At 38.6% G+C, this 17,284-nt stretch overlaps 1 protein-coding gene across 1 annotated transcript in view; it reads right to left on the bottom strand.

The window, feature by feature from the left end:
* The window catches only part of CRB1 (crumbs cell polarity complex component 1), an 83,286-nt gene that overhangs the window by 55,482 nt on the left and 10,520 nt on the right, over positions 1-17,284 (bottom strand). Inside the window, exons 3-5 of the mRNA XM_062581652.1 lie at positions 12,680-12,875; positions 9,155-9,294; positions 7,725-7,907 (exon numbers count right to left, since the gene is read on the bottom strand). Coding sequence (XP_062437636.1) covers positions 7,725-7,907; positions 9,155-9,294; positions 12,680-12,875 — 519 coding nt within the window. The remainder of the gene's footprint in view (positions 1-7,724; positions 7,908-9,154; positions 9,295-12,679; positions 12,876-17,284) is intronic.

Genomic DNA, 17,284 nt, shown 5'->3' on the forward strand with positions numbered 1-17,284 from the left:
TATATACATACACATATACACACACACACAGTGTTTGTGTATGTGTGCATGTGTGTATGCACACACACATATAAAAAATACATACATGTATACAAACATATGGTTCAGAATTACTTGCCTCTGTGCTATTTCTGACTGAACTCCTTTAGCTTTTCTAATGTCACTCCTGATTTCTTCTATTATGGGGTGAAAAGAGAAGTAATGCCTTTTAAAATGTCTAGCTGTATAATTTATTGAATTTCCAATAAACTGGAATTTAATGAGTTTAACAATGGTGAAATTATTAAGGTTGTTTTCAAAATCATCTGTTGAGTAAGACTTTGAACTTATATTAAGTTGGGTCATTCTGTTTATCACTTGACATTTGACCCTAAATATTCCATTAATTTGATGATTGTATTGAGGAAAAGTATATTAGTCCAATAGCACAGGTCTTCATTGGCTACTTGTTAAGCACTTTCTCCAGATTGGTGTAAACTATATGATGTGTAGATTTACAGAAAGTTTGCTTCTGTTTGGAGACTAGATTGTGCAGTTGTTTGACTTAGAAACCTGATTGTAATTTGACCAAAACAATGTAGATGCATACAATACAATACTAAAAAGCACAGGCCATAATGTAGCTTTGAACTGGAGAATCAAATTCAAAGAGGATAAGCAAAGTTCTGCTGTCAGCTTAGTATGTGCAATACCTTTAATTTCACCAAGGTTTGTGCATGATTGTCCATGATGCACTGGGAGAACCTTCCTAGAGTTTTAATATCTCCTGCATTTTTAACTCATACAAAAATGAACATTGATATTTGTGCATTCTTTTGGTGGTGAATAATGCAGAAGTGATGGCTGTGAGCCAATTGAGTTTCCAGTGCAAATTGCAACAAGAAGGGGAGAGATACTTCTTATGTAATACGTATTTTCGATGAAAAAACATGCACGGTTATATCAGGACCCTCAATGTCATTTTCAGAATTGCAATCCAATTGTCAAGTCAAGGGACTAATTCCGTAAAGTGCTGTCTTGAAAAGTTCCAGAGCTCCTTTCTTAATCATCACAGTTCAGCTTTTACGTAATTCTAACATAGATCTTCATTGCCAGTAAAGATACTTGCTTTTTCATCAAAAAGTTTCCTTGTAGAACAGGAATAATAGGGAAGCTTTTAACAAAGCTGAATTTTATTTCATTAAAAGTGCTCTGCAGAGCTTCACGTTTTGTATCTAGGATCTAAAACTATTTCAGTCTCAACTTATAGCATATCAAATACACTGGATCTGATAATTATGTACAGACACATTCTCAGTGGATTGATGTGAGACTCCACTGTTTGTAAAGTAATGTGACCTCCTCATATGAAAAGCAGAGGCAGTGCTATGCTTATATTGGACCTTAACCTTTTTATCTACATTTAGGGTGGAAAATGTAGGTTTGCATTCACTTTACAGCCTCTTTACAATTCCAGAATAGTAAGAAGCCTGTACATCAAGCCTTAATTCTGTTTATGATGTTTAATATGTGTTGTACTTAATTTGTAAGTAGTATTTGGAATTTCTCCTTAGACCAGCTAACCCTGGATGGGTGTTTGATAATAGCAGCATTTTCCTTCTTGAACCTTTGCTTGTATGTGGAGGCATCATTAGCTAACAATAATTTTGAATTTGAGTGCTTGCACTACCTGCCACAGCAGCCTGTGTCCTATCAATAAGAGGTGCTCTTGATGTCTTCCTAACTTGGGAAGAAGACAAGATCATGAATTTATTCTGCAGAATCCACTCAACATAGAACCATAGAACCATATAATCAGTAAGGTTGGAAGGGACCTCTGGAGATCATCTAGTCCAACCCCCTTGCTAAAGCAGGGTCACCTAGGGCATGTTAGACAGGGTTGCATCCAAGTGGGCTTTGAATATCTCCAGGAAGGAGACTCCGCAACCTCTCTGGGCAACCTGTTCCAGTGCTCCATCACTCTCACAGTGAAGAAATTCCCCCTCACGGTCAGGCAGAACTTCCTGTGGGTCAGTTTATGCCCACTGCCTCTTGTCCTGTCACACGGGACAACTGAAAAGAGTCTGTCCCCGTCCCCTTGACACCCTCCCTTCAGGTACTTATACACACTGATAAGATCCCCCGTCAGTCGTCAGTCTTCTCTTCCCCACGCTGAAGAGGCCCAGCTCTCGCAGCCTTTCCTCAGAGGGCAGCTGCTCCAGCCCTCTGATCATCTTTGTGGCCCTGCGCTGGACTCTCTCCAGCAGCTCCATGTCTCTCTTGTACTGGGGAGCCCAGACCTGGACACGGTACTCAAGAGGAGGCCTCCCCAGGGCTGAGTAGAGGGGCAGGATCACCTCCCTCCACCTGCTGGCCACACTCTTCCTAATGCACCCCAGGAGACCATTGGCCTTCCTGGCCACAAGGGCACACTGCTGGCTCATGGTCAACTTGTCATCCACCAGCACTCCCAGGTCCTTCTTTGCAGAGCTGCTTTCCTTTTTCACCCTGGAACAAGTAGGTGTTGCCATTACCTACACTACTACTAGTCTTCTAAAAGATGCAGAGTGGCACACTCATAAGCCTCCTCAGCAGTCATTCTTGCTGACTTGCTTACTGGCCTGTCAAACTCCCTGCTGAGCCGTTCTCACAATCATTTCAGTAAAGTACCATCTTTAACTCCTAGGTTGTTTCTTTGTCTGATGAGAAGTAAAGTCAATCTGGCAAAGCAGACATACTGATTGTAATATGGATGGGTCTCTGAGCTGCCTGTCTGTAGTGTTATTAACTTTGGCTAACTGTAAAGGTGCATTTTTTTGACATTTACAAGGACTGAGAGAAACTGCGGCCCTCAGTTTTCATTCCTGATCAGTGGAAAAGCTTACTTAGAGACGATTAGTTGTTGCAGGAATCAAAAAAGACCTTCTCTTTTCCCTTAGGACCTTTAGGAATTTGGTGTTAGGAGGGATCATCTGTTATTACTTCCACAAAGGATGTTGGGAAGAGAGCAGAAAAAAAACATCAGCTCAAGCCAGCCCAGCTTCTCTCTCCTTTTGCCTCCCTGCAATTTAAAGATATCTTGATTTCTCCTTTTTTCTCTTGATCCTTTCTTTTGGCATAGGAAAGGAAAGTGAGTGAATGTTCTTTGAATATTCACTTCTTCTAAGGCTTCAGAACTGAGAGAAAAGAGTCTTTTAAGTGGTGATGATGGGCCATGAAATGAACTGGATAAACCTGGTGTGATGGAAGAATGATTGACTACTGTGGTATGAACAGCTGAATGGCAGATGAAGAATTAAAAAAAATGTTGGCATTTGGGGAGACGATGAGAACTCTGTTATTAATCCACTTAGTTTGATATTTGTAAGAATCACATTGCTCTATATGTCTATGATGGCCAGCTATTTTGTGATCATTGTATAGGCACTGATGGTTAAGAAGGGTGTTAAAATAATTAAGAAATCAAAAATATATATTTGTACCGTGAGCTTCCAAGTTAGTTAGTGATAATGTACCTAGTACCCTACCTATTTTCCATAAATAATATTTAGGTTATATAATATTGTCAGACACAGAAAGAATGCCAGGGAAGAGGAGTAAGGTTGGCTGAGACAGTCTACACAGTGTCTCTGCTGAGGCAATATAGCTTATGCCAACATCTAAAGACAGGCAAAGAAATGGAGCCTGATACCCCATGTGCTTCTGTGTTTCTTTCACACTAACTTGAGTTTAGAATGACAGTCCAAATGAATCAGATTTAAGCCCTCGTCCCTTTGATGTTCACCATTCAGTATCTGGATTGAGATCTTCTTTAGTTAGTGTTCTCTCATACTGGCCATTTATCTGCCTCATCTTCTGGCTCCAGGAGCCAGTTTCTTCATACATATGCCAAGAATTGAATACACATACAACACCAGTCTGATCACATTATCTTCACTTGCAGCACTCCAACAGACTGGGAAAAGGGCCAAGAAGATTTAAAAGGGAAAAATGGAAAACAAGACAAATGAACAAAAAGACCCAAAAAAACCTCCCAGGAATTCATCATGCCAAAGCAAGCAACAGTGCTTGTGGCACAACTGGCAAATAATGGAAAATAAGACACCATAAATAGTAAGGTCCTCAGCAGTCAGTGCTCATTTGCATGTCACTAGGCAGCAGATGCTCTGTCAACAAATAAATTAGTAGACTCTGCTCTGCACCCATTGTACTGAAGTAAAATGGATGATCTTCCTTGCTAGTGGCACTGTCTCACTTGTGTTGGCAGCATCTATAATAGATGGTAGTAGATGGTAATAGATAATAGAGGCCCAAGGAGCAGAACCTGACTCCCTTGCACACTCACTCCTCCCTGGGCTCAGTTCAATGTGAGAATGTGTCAGCTTGATAGACCTTGAAAGTTCAGAGGCACTTTAAATTGAGCATGGTGTTAAGTTCATTACAACCTGGTGAAATGAATCACTAACATAGCCATAGCTCTGGTTTCCTCCTTTTCCACATTTTTTCATGAAGTGAAACGTCTAACCTTTCGACTAAAGACGTTCTTTGATGGTTTTGAGTTTAACAAATGTGATAGTTTTGTTCCTTCAAAGGCTTTTAGTAAGATTACTGATTACTTTTCAATTCACCTGAACACCAACACCTATAATAAGATACTGCCAGATAATATTTATTCCTTTCTCCAAGTTGGAAGAGTCAATATTTCATCCTGACATGGGCATATATTTAGTTTCCACCATCTCCTGCCCTTGGGACTAAAATCTGTAGTCTGAAAAGTAGGTATTCTCAAGTTTTCAGTTGAAATACAGTAACTTGTTTGAATATTATCCAGTGATTTCAGAGAGGCCTTTTTATACTTGTTATAAAATTGGCAATTGCCCTCAAATTTAATGACATCTTTCCACTGATTTCAATGGCTTTTGGATCAGGCCCCCACAGTACAGGATGTGTGTTGATTATTATTTCTTCCCATTTCCCTGAACAGTGAAATATGGCTATAAATGATCATTGTTCTGTAACTGTTTTAGTGAGACAAGAGGTTTAATAAAATACTGAATATGCTTTATTAAAGAAAATCTTTGTCCTGTTTCAGTAGGAATCTGAGGTTTTATACATGGTACATAAAGCACATTAAAATATTCAGGTGATGAAGTTAGAAGAACTGACCTTCGGCACCAGAAATGTAGGCCTTCGGTTGTCAGTGAGTTGTACAGATACACAGATAAAAGGATTTGACTTGTTGAAGGGCAGCTGACTGTTAGTTCATATAAATTAGATAAGCATGTACTATACCGGGTTATCCTGATCAGGGATTCATCTGTAGTCTGAATCATACTACTGCTACAGACTAATCCTAAGTCTTCCTTAATTACCATTAAAGCATGTGGTTTATATGTTATGAATCTAGCTGTAATTAGAGAAATGATTTATCACCATCAGAAGTGAATGTTTCCATTCCTTATAGGCTTCTGGCATATAAGGAAGTGGGGGCTCATTTTGAGCACTTTACATTTCAAAACTACCTGGGGGAAGGAGACAAGCCAGAGAGAAAGACTCAGGATTACTAAAGCTACTAGGGAGGTTAGCTGTACTGTATCTGTAGGCATTGCTGAATTCCTGAGCTTTAGCAGATCTGTTATACCTATGCAAAGCAGTCTCACAGCATTAGCTCAAACTCCAGCAGTCATTTTTTCTATAGCTGATAGAGCAAAATCTAGGGTCCCCAGGGATGCTAGGTTCCAGTCTGAGCAACACTACTGTTTCTTCTGTATATACATAAGTTACTTGTCTTCCTTGTATCTCACCCAGGCCAGCAAGAAAATGTCTTTAAATTCAGGCTGTGCTGAAAAATGGAGGCAGTGGATAAACTGACAAGATTAACCTAGATTTACCATTAATTTGCAGCATTTTACTAAAAGGCATTTCACAACCACCCCGGTAAATATTTTGTTCTTCTTGCCTTTCACTCTGTGAGCACACAGAATAACAGTAATTTTGTTTTTTCTAATTAAATGTATGTGTAACATCCAATAGGTATTTCAGTGACTAAACTTACATAAAGATCTTTTTTGAAAAAAAAATGTAATGTTCTTATTTGCATATGAGGTCAGTGGGAACTTCAGGTTCTTCAAGACTTCTGTCAATCACACAATCTCTGGAGATTCCTGTGTTTTGATTTAAGATCCTGTCCATTGAAAGTAGATTTAAAATTAACAAATTAATAGATTTAATAGATTCTGATTCTCTTTTCTAAACTGACAAGAGCCTGACTGTGTGTGATCCCCAAAAATAAATTCCCTGGGGAGTAAGATAGTCCTCCATGGGGATAAAGCCAGAGGAATCACAGCCCCAATCTGGCAAACAAGACAGGTGAAAGCAATAGGTGAAGGAAGTGGGAGGATAAAGAAGGACGAGGACTAAAAAAGGAAAATCCTTCTGTATTGTTTTATAAAGCATAGGAATTTTTAAGATCAGGAAGAGAAGCCTGACGTTTGGACATTACTGGAAGGAAGCAAAAAGTAAGAAATGGAATTTGAAGAGGAATCTGCAGAGGTAAGGGTGCTTAGGACAGACTGAAGCATTTAACAAGTCTCAGTGGAAGCCTCATGTTATACTCTCAAGTAGAACAGAAGTACAACAGCAACACTTAGTGACAGGATAGTGAAGGGCAGTTAAGGGGAAAGGATGGAACAAGAGTAAACAAGCCTCTCTGCCAGCATGAGGAAAAATTAATTGGGAGTTTAGAGGGAAAACTTTGATCTTTCTCTATGTTTATACCTGCTAGTTGAAGAAATCAGTCATAGAAATTACTAGCAGACACAGTGAAGTTTAGAAGCCACTCAGGTGATGAGTGGAATAAGAAACTGAAGATAAGTTACATTCTTCCAGCTATTTTTTTTCCTTTAGAATGAACAAGAGAATGGAATTGATAGAAAAAGATTATAGACCCAGAACCATACAATCCAAAACTAACTTCTTATTGACTGTGCTAAATAGTATAGACTGTGTTAAGTAATACGAATCTCAGTACAACGTTTTCCTTATAATGATGATTACCTGTAATATTGATAGTGTTTTGTGGTGTTTTTTGTAAGAATACAGCTATGCACACAACGTACCTTTCCTTTAAGCTGTTAAATGTTACCAATATAGTACACTGTCAAATCTGTCAAAAAAAGTCTCATTATACTCTTTGTGAAGATATGTTCTGCCAATCCCCAGATGCTGCTACGCAGAATTAAATGAGGAATGTAGAGATAGAAATACTGATAGAAATACTGAGGTTAGTAATATTATTCCATGTTGGATTAATGAAAATGCTTTCTTATTATTGTTTTTTTTTTTTCCATTTATGTAGTATAATACCTGTGCTCAGTGCAAACACATGATAAAACAACTGCTAATAGAAACTTATGGTATAATTCTAGTAAATGTGATTATGAATAACAAAGTTCTACAGACTAAGCTGTAGAAGAGACATGAGCTCTCTTGCTGACTGGATTGGCTTAGGTGTCATGTCTGGAGTCTGCTGGTATCTTACTAGTTTCATAACTTGGAGGATAAACTCATTTTATTTAGTAAAAATTTCTACTGAAACATATGTATTATGACCGCCAGAGGGACCCTTTGCACTATGACGCCTTAATATACACATTTTTTTTTCTAAAGATTTTATTTAATAGCAGCCCTAAACAATAAAATACTATAGCATACTATTTCTTAAGATTTTATCAAAATAATCTTACCTGCAAATCCGGGTTTACAGCTACAAATATAGCCCTCTGCCTTGTCATAGCTGAACACTGATGGCAGTCCTGGAATGCTTCCATACCAGTTAGCCCAAGACAGCTCTACACATTCACTCTCTGAGAGGCATGGATTACTGCTGCACTCACTTATGTCATTTTCACAGTGTGAACCTGTATATCCTATGAACAGAAATTAGAAGAAGGTGTTTAACTGATGTACTGTCAATTCATACTAGATCTGAAAATATTATTGTGAATATTAGATAAATTTGGTTTGAAATTCTATCATCATGTGCTAAAACACCTACTGGACACCTTCTATTACTTAAAAGTGCAAGTGTTTTATTGCAACACTCTTTCTGGGCTAAAAGTAGCTAGATGCTGTTATTCTGCCTGCTTTTCTTCCTGGGCTAGGCAGTCTTGTCTGTGCTATACAGAGCTTGACTTTTATTAGCAAGTAGTGTGGAGAGCTGTGTGGATAACAAGGCACTGCATTGTATGGTGTAGATATGCTCTCAGTTCTCCTTACCTTTGCAATGCCCCCTCCCCCCCAAGAAAGAGGTGTAGGGCAGTGTAAATTTGTTGATGTCTGTGAAGCGCTTTATCTGCCTGAGTTTAAAGTGCCACAAAACTCTCCAAGTTCCTGAGAAGTGCTAAGCATTCTGCCTAATCTTTCTGTTTCTAAAGCACTTATACTATTGTGTTCCAACCATACTGTAATAATTACTCTTAAAAGGGCACTGTGTTTCCGCATCCCCACTACAGACATCAAACTCATTGGGCTTCTAATTGGTCTGCATGCTGAAAGGTTCACAAAGTCCCCTAAAAACACAGTGTCTGTGTCCACGATGGGGATGTACGAGAACTTTCCTGAACTCAGATATGCAAGCATTGCTAGTATAGGAGAACAGAGCCCAGGGTATTTTCATCTGATCTTGCAAGACAGAAGAACTTGCACTGATAACATGAAGGAAACCAGTTTCCCAATATCACACCTAGTTTAATTTTATTTGTAAATAGCCAATCATTATTTTGCACAAAAACTTAAGTTTTTAGGCTGACTTAAATGTCATGTTAGTGGAAAGTAAAAAAGGGATGGTAACAGCAGTGATGTTCATATATCACATGGGTTGAAGGAGGTGGAGCCCAACTTCTAGTGAGGCACCTGTCTTAACTCAGTTATACTGGCAGTTGCTCTGAAGAAGGCCTTTTCTTTTACCGTGCATGGAAATCATCCCTTATGGGAGAAATGAGTGACTTACCCATGGGCTTCACATCTCATCATGAGCCAGAACCTTATCTAATACCAAGCCCATAAAATATTTTTAATGTTATATTGTCTATAGCTTTTATTGTATCAGCAAAGAATGAGGACATATCTTACTACCAAAGCAAAGAGTGTGTTTATAGGAGAACTTAGAGCTTACCTGGCCAACAGTGACATGTATAATTGTCAGTGCTGTCCTCACAAGTAGCATTATTGTAGCATGGTTGTGACTGACATAAGGGAATTAGAGTCTCGCAGTGCAGGCCTGTAAATCCAGTACTGGTACAGTTGCAACTATACCTGCAACACAGAATGCCAGTGTTTAGCAAGAAGTCAGGTGATCTGGCTCAGTTTCTAAATCTACATAGCCTTCTTGTTTAGCTTTGGGTAACAGCTTGTGCAATTGAGTCCAGACTTGAGAGCACCATCTGGTGTTCTAAGAGAAACTACATAAATTTAGAATGGACAATGAGCCTTTCCCCTGAAAGATGTGGTTTTGTCTGGGAACTGCTTGTGAACCAAAATTGTTTTTGACAGTTAATTTCTTCTAAGCAAGTGATTAAAATTTTATTTTTGAAAACTGTTTCTGTCACTTCTAATACAATTTTTGTAGGCTTAACATTATTCACAAAATGGAAAGGAAGAGATTCTGTGAGAGAGATTTTCTCTGAAAACCTATTTTGTTGTTGTTAGGTTTCAATATAGAAATGCTAATTATTTGCATAGTTCTAATAATAACAGTAATACTAACTTTATTTTGATAGTAATACAATTATTGTGGGGTTAGAAGTAAACAAGTTAATATACATAAATATGAATATTTGAAATAATGAACAATGTGCAGATAATGCCTGCTTTTTCTCAGGTGAGCTAATTATTACAAAATACATAAGACTTTCTAATTGTACTGTGATATATCACAACTCTTATGCTTGTCATGATCTAATTAAACACCTAAAGCTATGCATGTCATAAGAAAAGACAGGCCTCTACAAAATGTATGTGTTAAATATGCATAGCTGGATGATCTTTTCCTAATAATAATTGGAATCAAAAATGAATTCTTATATGGCCTTCCTTTATATTAAAAGAATACACTAGTTATTGTACAATTGAACTCATGGCGAATTTTGCTGAACATGAGACTTCTGATTTTAATATCAGCATCTTAGAGCTGGAGTAAATATATAGAGGGAAAAGTAAACTGTTGAATGTAAGGGGACATCAGAGGACAACTGATTACGGCAGTCTAACAGACCAGCAAGCGTGGACATTTTTTTTGCACTGTTTAAGTGTATACAAGCATAAACTCCTGGTAAATCAGTTTATTACTAGTGTAAGGATTATCCTTAAATCAAGAACAGAGATGAATTAGGTCAGCTGGTATTTGATTTTAGTATGTAAAATGTAATTAGGAAGATGTGAGTTAGTAAAATAACTTTAATTCTAAAATACATTCTCAAACGGAAGTCCTTTTTAGCTGTTTTCTCACGTATTTCCTCAAGGTGCCTTCAATGTGGTGGTGTTCAGTTTTGTGGAGAAAGAGTTGGTCTGCCTTTTCTCCCTTTGGAATAGAATGAAGAAACAGCGAGGAATATTCATAACCCCAGGCACCAGTACAAGCTGGGAGCTGACCAGCTGGAGAGCAGCTCTGCAGAGAAGGACCTGGGAGTGCTGGTGGATGACAAGCTGACCATGAGCCAGCAGTGTGCCCTTGTGGCCAGGAAGGCCAATGGTCTCCTGGGCTGCATTAGGAAGAGTGTGGCCAGCAGGTGGAGGGAGGTGATCCTGCCCCTCTACTCAGCCCTGGGGAGGCCTCCTCTCGAATACCGTGCCCAGTTCTGGGCCCCCCAGTACAATAGAGACATGGAGCTGCTGGAGAGAGTCCAGCGCAGGGCCACAAAGATGATCAGAGGGCTGGAGCAGCTGCCCTATGAGGAAAGGCTGCGAGAGCTGGGCCTCTTCAGCGTGGGGAAGAGAAGACTGACTACTGACAGGGGATCTTATCAGTGTGTATAAGTACCTGAAGGGAGGGTGTCAAAGGGAGGGGAACAGACTCTTTTCAGTTGTCCCGTGTGACAGGACAAGAGGCAGTGGGCATAAACTGACCCACAGGAAGTTCTGCCTGACCGTGAGGGGGAATTTCTTCACTGTGAGAGTGATGGAGCACTGGAACAGGTTGCCCAGAGAGGTTGTGGAGTCTCCTTCCTGGAGATATTCAAAGCCCACTTGGATGCAACCCTGTCTAACATACTCTAGGTGACCCTGCTTTAGCAAGGGGGTTGGACTAGATGATCTCCAGAGGTCCCTTCCAACCTTACTGATTCTATGATTCTGTGAAGCCCTACTTGTGTGCCTTTTTCTCTGGCATATTTAAATGTTCCATGTTGCTGTGATTCTCCTGGAGCTCTGTGGGGCAGGCTGTGACTGAGGATTCAGTTGACTTAGTTAATTATAAAAGTGAATCAGGGAAGTGTAAAGTCTGTCTTGTTGCTCAGGCATGCTAGAATGCTTTTAGTTCAGGCGCAAGGTGACCTCCTTCTCTGACTGCAGTCTCTCACTGCATGCTTTAACAGCATTGGACAATAGTCAATTGCTTTGTACTGTTCAGAATCATTCAGTACTTCAGAAAAGAAATTCCACAGGGTTGGTGTAATGTCCCAATACTGTACAAAAGCCCATTCCTAGAACATGATCTCTGTCCCCCTCTGAATTAAAGACATGCATGCCTCTTGCTGACATGACTTTTTTGACTGATTTTTTTGTGGAGTTACTATCTTCAAAACCGCTTTATTAAAAACTGGAAACTGAACAATTCAGGATAGATCACACTGGCAACCTCAATGCCTGTACCAATATACTGATCAACTGTTGGCTTTATACACTTTATACATATTTATTTTCTGTTTTTTAGAATCTTGTGCCGAGTATGCAAAGTGACTATCAAAGAATGAATGCCAGAGTTCTGGGTGCCTGGACTGCCCTTAGATCTCTGAGTAGAGCTGTTAGCATTAGGTGAAGAAACTTTTCTGTTGCTTTGCAATATCTCTATCTGTCCATCTCTTGTGCTCTCTCTTCTTTTTTGTTTTCCTCTCCAATCCTCCCTTCCCCCCACCCCCTGCTCCACCTTCCTGCTCTCTTTTGTTCATGGGTTTCAGGTTGTTTTGAACAAGGAGCTGTTGTCCCATATGCCTGTAAAATACCTGGCGCGTTTCCTAATGGCGTCTATTACTATGGTAACTATTATTTCTGTTTTGCTCTGTCTTTCTCTTCTAATGTTTCTGTCTCTTAAGTGTGCACAGCTGTTGCTGGCAAATTCAATTTTATGCACTTTCACATCTTGCTTGCAAAGCAAAGTTTGATGGACTTTAGAAAAATAATTGAACTTTAAGTGATAATTCCTCAGGGCCAGATAAACAACACGTAAATATTCAAAAGTAAAAGTACAAATGCAAAAAATCTACTTCTCAGTTAATCTTTGCCATAATTCTTTTTTTGTCTTGCTGACTCTGACACCAGACTTGCATTCTTTAATTCCTTCCAAATTTGAACTGAAATCAGTTCAGGATCAGGAAATGAAATCAGTCTGAAATGAAATCAACTATCTAACAATTTAGGCTGTCATAGAACTTCAGTCTGTAAATAGAAAAGTTACCAGCACATCACATTATTGCAGGATACGTACCCATTAACACCGTCTGTACACTGTCCCCCATGGAGGCAGGGCTGACTGACACACTCATCAATGTTGGTTTCACAGAGATCACCAAGGAATCCAAGTGTGCAGGAGCAGGTAAAGCTCCCCAAGGAATCATGGCAGGTTGCACCATTTAGGCAAGGCTGTGATAAACACTCATCCATGTCCAGCTCACAGTTTGTACCTTCAAAATCAATCAATCAATCAAACAAACAAACAAAAAAAATACTAAAAACAAGCAAACCCCAAACTTTAAGTGCAATATTCACATAATCTTTTTTTTCCAAGCAGTTGCCTATTTTAAAAAGAAACTTCTTCCTCAATGTGCACTGCAAGACTACTTCTTTTTCTACAAAAGAACAAAATGACCGTTAATTGCTAGGATAGACTATAATACCAACTTTCTTAGGTTGATCATGGAAGCAGGGTGAACAAATTTTCAGGTTATTCAAACCATGCTACTATCAAATTTATATATTACAGAAGTGGCAGTCATTTAACGATCTTGGCAGAGTCCATTTAAGGCAGCACAATTAATTGAATTAAACTCGGTTAAAATTCTCAAAGTTAAGATATCAGGCAGAGTCCCAATTAACTGCTTAAGGTTTCTTAAAGTTTAGCAATGTGTAAATGAAGCCAGTTAATGATGCCATGTTTGCAACAAGTCAGGATCTTGGAGCTGCTCTTCAGATATTTTTGATGAGATTAAATCAATTCTAATATTAGTTTGCAGCTACTTGTGATAATTGGCAAGTTAAATCTACATTTCTTTTCCTCTGAATATTGGCTGGTTAATGCTTTGCAGCTGCTGTTCTGTGTGTTCCAGGATTTTGTATGCTTATGCACTTATTTAGTATTTTGAGTAATAAACCATTATTTTTTAAATATAACTCTCACCTGCTGGGTCAATTTATTTTGCGAACTGCAGTACCAGCCACTAAATGGATTAAAATGGAAAATGATAATGAAATTAATATTGACTGCACTGTCTCTTATTTGGCTAACTAAAGTCGTAGAAGTATTGCAAAGATTTTTCAGGGGAATTTCCTATTCGAAAGGGAATCTACAACACAGACAAGAGCCGTTCTTTGGAGAGACGAGGATTTTAGTACAGGATGATTGGACAGGCTGTCAAAAGATGAGAAAAGATGCATTTAAATTTATTGGTATTATGTTTGCAGTTAGGTGCTCCCCTCTGAGTCTTACGTTTACTGCTTTTACCAAGCAGTACTGTGGAATGTGTACATTCAAATTAAGAACTGTTCCCCCTCTCCCCCCAAGAGTGAGACTGCTAATATCAGTGCGGTTACTTGATTACTAATTTATTTTGACTGTTTTGATTGTAGCATCTTCATAAATATCTGTGTTACAGATTTTTATTTGGAAATATCTTAACATGTCAAAACAAAACTTGAAGGTAGTATCTCTTAATTATATTGTACTTTAATGTAAAAGTTCATATACTGTGATGAGATCTCCCAACTTTCTAGTTGTTATGAAATATTCTTACTGTAATTTTAGAGAATGGATTTTTAGTATCTTGAAACCACGCATTTAAAAAAAAATAGATCACCAGTCCTGTTCCTCCACTTTGAGGTTCATTGATTCAGTTAGCCACTACTTTCAGTGGGAGGATTCCATGAGACTCTAATGCAGGAGCTCTTATGGTTTCATGGTAATGTACATCATATCCAGATATAGTGAGCAATCCCTCTGTGGTCATTGCCCTGTGAATTCACTGTAATTGTAAACAATGTGTTTGCAGAAGTATGTGTAGTGACCGTAAATCTGCCAGAGCTTGTTAACAGCTTACCGTGAACACTAAAAATCATGTGACAAAACAAGCCCTGTTCAATTGATCCTCAGTTCAACCAAATTTAAAACTACAGGCCTGAGAACAGCCTGATGATTAACATGAGAACACAGCGTTGTTTTGGTTCATGTCTTTAATCTATCAAGCCCAGTGACGTGCCTTCGGCAATGTTGCCTCAGAAGAAAACTCTTCTCCCTTTACAATGTATCTAGCCGATACACAATACAAATGGGGAATTTCTTCCTAGTCTTTATTGAATCTGCTAGCAGATTTTTTTTCATATGTGAAGAAAGAGATGAAAAGACTAGATTTATATTTGCACCTCAGTCTAACATTCTGTCATAAATATGCTATATGCCAAATATCATATGCCAGAAAATAAAAAGCTCCAACAATCCCTTCCACAGATATTATGTAGGACTAAGCCATTAAGAGCAAAACCATTCTGTTTTAGAGCAGAGTATTTCAGCATATACTGAACCACACAAGTGGTTTGAACTGAAAGACTGGGAATGTGGATGTAGTAATATTTGTAACTTGTGTCGTTCTTTCGAAGAACTAGAATTATTTTTTTTTATACAGCTTGCTCTTTAAATAAGTAGTACTGTGTGCTTTTTGTACAGCCCCAGTCAATTAAAGGTAAATGCATTTGAGGATGAAAGAGAAAGCCAACACTTTCAAACCTGGCTACCTAAAGATACTAAAGTAAGTCAACTTCTGGTCAAAGATACTGTATAGTTCTAGGTGGATCTGCATGTTCTTAATACCGCTGGAAGTCAGTAAGCCAGGTCAACCCTTCCACTCTTATGCGTCTGTAGCATTAAGCTCAAGAATGACAGGAACAAAAGAATGTCCTGACATTCTACAATCTGTATACATTAATCTTAAGTGCCATCAGCTGGATGGAGTGTGTCAGCTGTTTTTTAGTCACCAGGTTTAAAAGCGCAGGCAGAGAATTCATATGTCTCCCTACATCAAAAATAAATAGAAAAATTATGAATAATACAAAAAAAATTTTTAATCCCAAATTAGAGGGAGAGGGTTCATTTCTTGGAGTGAGAATTAGTCCTGCACACAGATCTGTATTAACTACCAGTTATCTGTATGCATGAGAAGGCAGAAATGGTTCCAGGTAGACAGTTCATCAGATTTTGTAACACTGCAATATCTTGAAATAATAAGAGGAAATCAATGGGGTTGAATCCAATCAAAAGTTTCAGTGCCCAGAAGTTAGGAACTGCAATATGTATACTTTGGAGTAGATGCCCTCAGCTAGTATTTCTTCTGAAGACCCTTTGAAAGGTGGCCACTAGTGCTGGTGTCCTCTCACATAATAGCCTTGTGGCTAGAAATCTCAGAGGAGAGAGTACAGCCAGAGCACCACTTCTCTGATGCTGGATCAATGCAGGTAGCTCTATCCCATTGCTGGGCAGGGAGGTAATGTGAGGTGGAGACAAAGGCACAGTGAGGCTGAGTGCAAAGCAAAGCATGAGATCAGTATTTTTTTGTGCTGGTAATTTGAGAACAGAGTGCCTAAATGTCTGCTGAAGTTTTCATTTAACTACCTGAGACTTAGGATGCACCTACTCCTAAGTATTTGCATGGCATATACATTACTGATGAGAATACTGCACAAGAACTAAAGGATAGGTTTCACTTCATCAGATAATACTGTACAGAATTGATCTCAGTTTTAGTTACATTGTCATAAAAGGTGTTGCACAAAGAATGAATCTTGCCCATTAAACCTATTTCATCGGTCACTGAAACTTTTCCTATCTAAAGGGCATGCTGATGCTTCTGAAAATGGCATTTTGAACTGCTCTGTGCCCTTGCTAGTTTATACTAAAATGTCCATTGGGAATGGAGGACTGGCTTCAGCTGTGTCTAGCAAAGTAATTAATGTAACTAACTGTAGGTAACTAGCAGGCTCTTATATCATACTCTGTTGAGGTGAATTAAGTGCAATTAGCACAATGGAAAAATAATGCATTTGCCTAAGGGATTCCAACAAAACTTTGACAAACCAATTGAGTTTCATTATTTAACAGCTGTGTGACACATGTCTTGTAAGTAATTTCACACATGCAGAGCATTAGCATAGTAAACTGCAGGTTTCATGCTAAATTCTCCAGTCTTTGGCTCTTGGTGCCTTCTAACCTCTTCCATTTGTGTAAGAATTATGTGTGACATTTCTCAGCTATTTTAAGAAGTGCTGCATACCAGTCATACAAAATAGCAGTCATAGTCTATGAAACAAGTAGCAACTAAAGCCTGTAACTCAAGCATTTGGTTAACATTACTGTTGTAAATTTACTGTACATTCTCTGCTACATATCAAAAGATACAACATTTTTAATATCTTAGGGAAATGAGATGAGGCTGGATGACTTCCCACAGTAACTCATGGTGTCAGGCCAGGATAATAAGGGTTGGAAAGATCCCCTGACAGAGTAAATGTGGATTTTTATTACAAGTGGGGACACCTTGGGGCTTTCATTTAGTAATCCCTCTGGCTTGTGCATTTAACACAACTCACAGCAAGGTGCAGAAAATAACAGAAAAAAAATGCTTCTGATAAATCATTTGGTTAAGTAGCCTTTAAAAGCTGGTATTTTACTGCTGAAGGAACAGTCAGCTGCTTCTTTATAGAGTTATTATTATTAGCTTTGCTGCTGGAAGCTGTGTCTGAGCAGTATGTCAAAACACTGAAATCTCTTCTGCTTTACATTTTAAACTCCTTTCTTCCTCAACTCTCTCATTCTTAACTCTGCTTGTCC

This window comes from Rhea pennata, chromosome 8 (genome assembly GCF_028389875.1).
Source record: "Rhea pennata isolate bPtePen1 chromosome 8, bPtePen1.pri, whole genome shotgun sequence".
In the NCBI taxonomy this organism is placed as follows: Eukaryota; Metazoa; Chordata; class Aves; order Rheiformes; family Rheidae; genus Rhea; species Rhea pennata.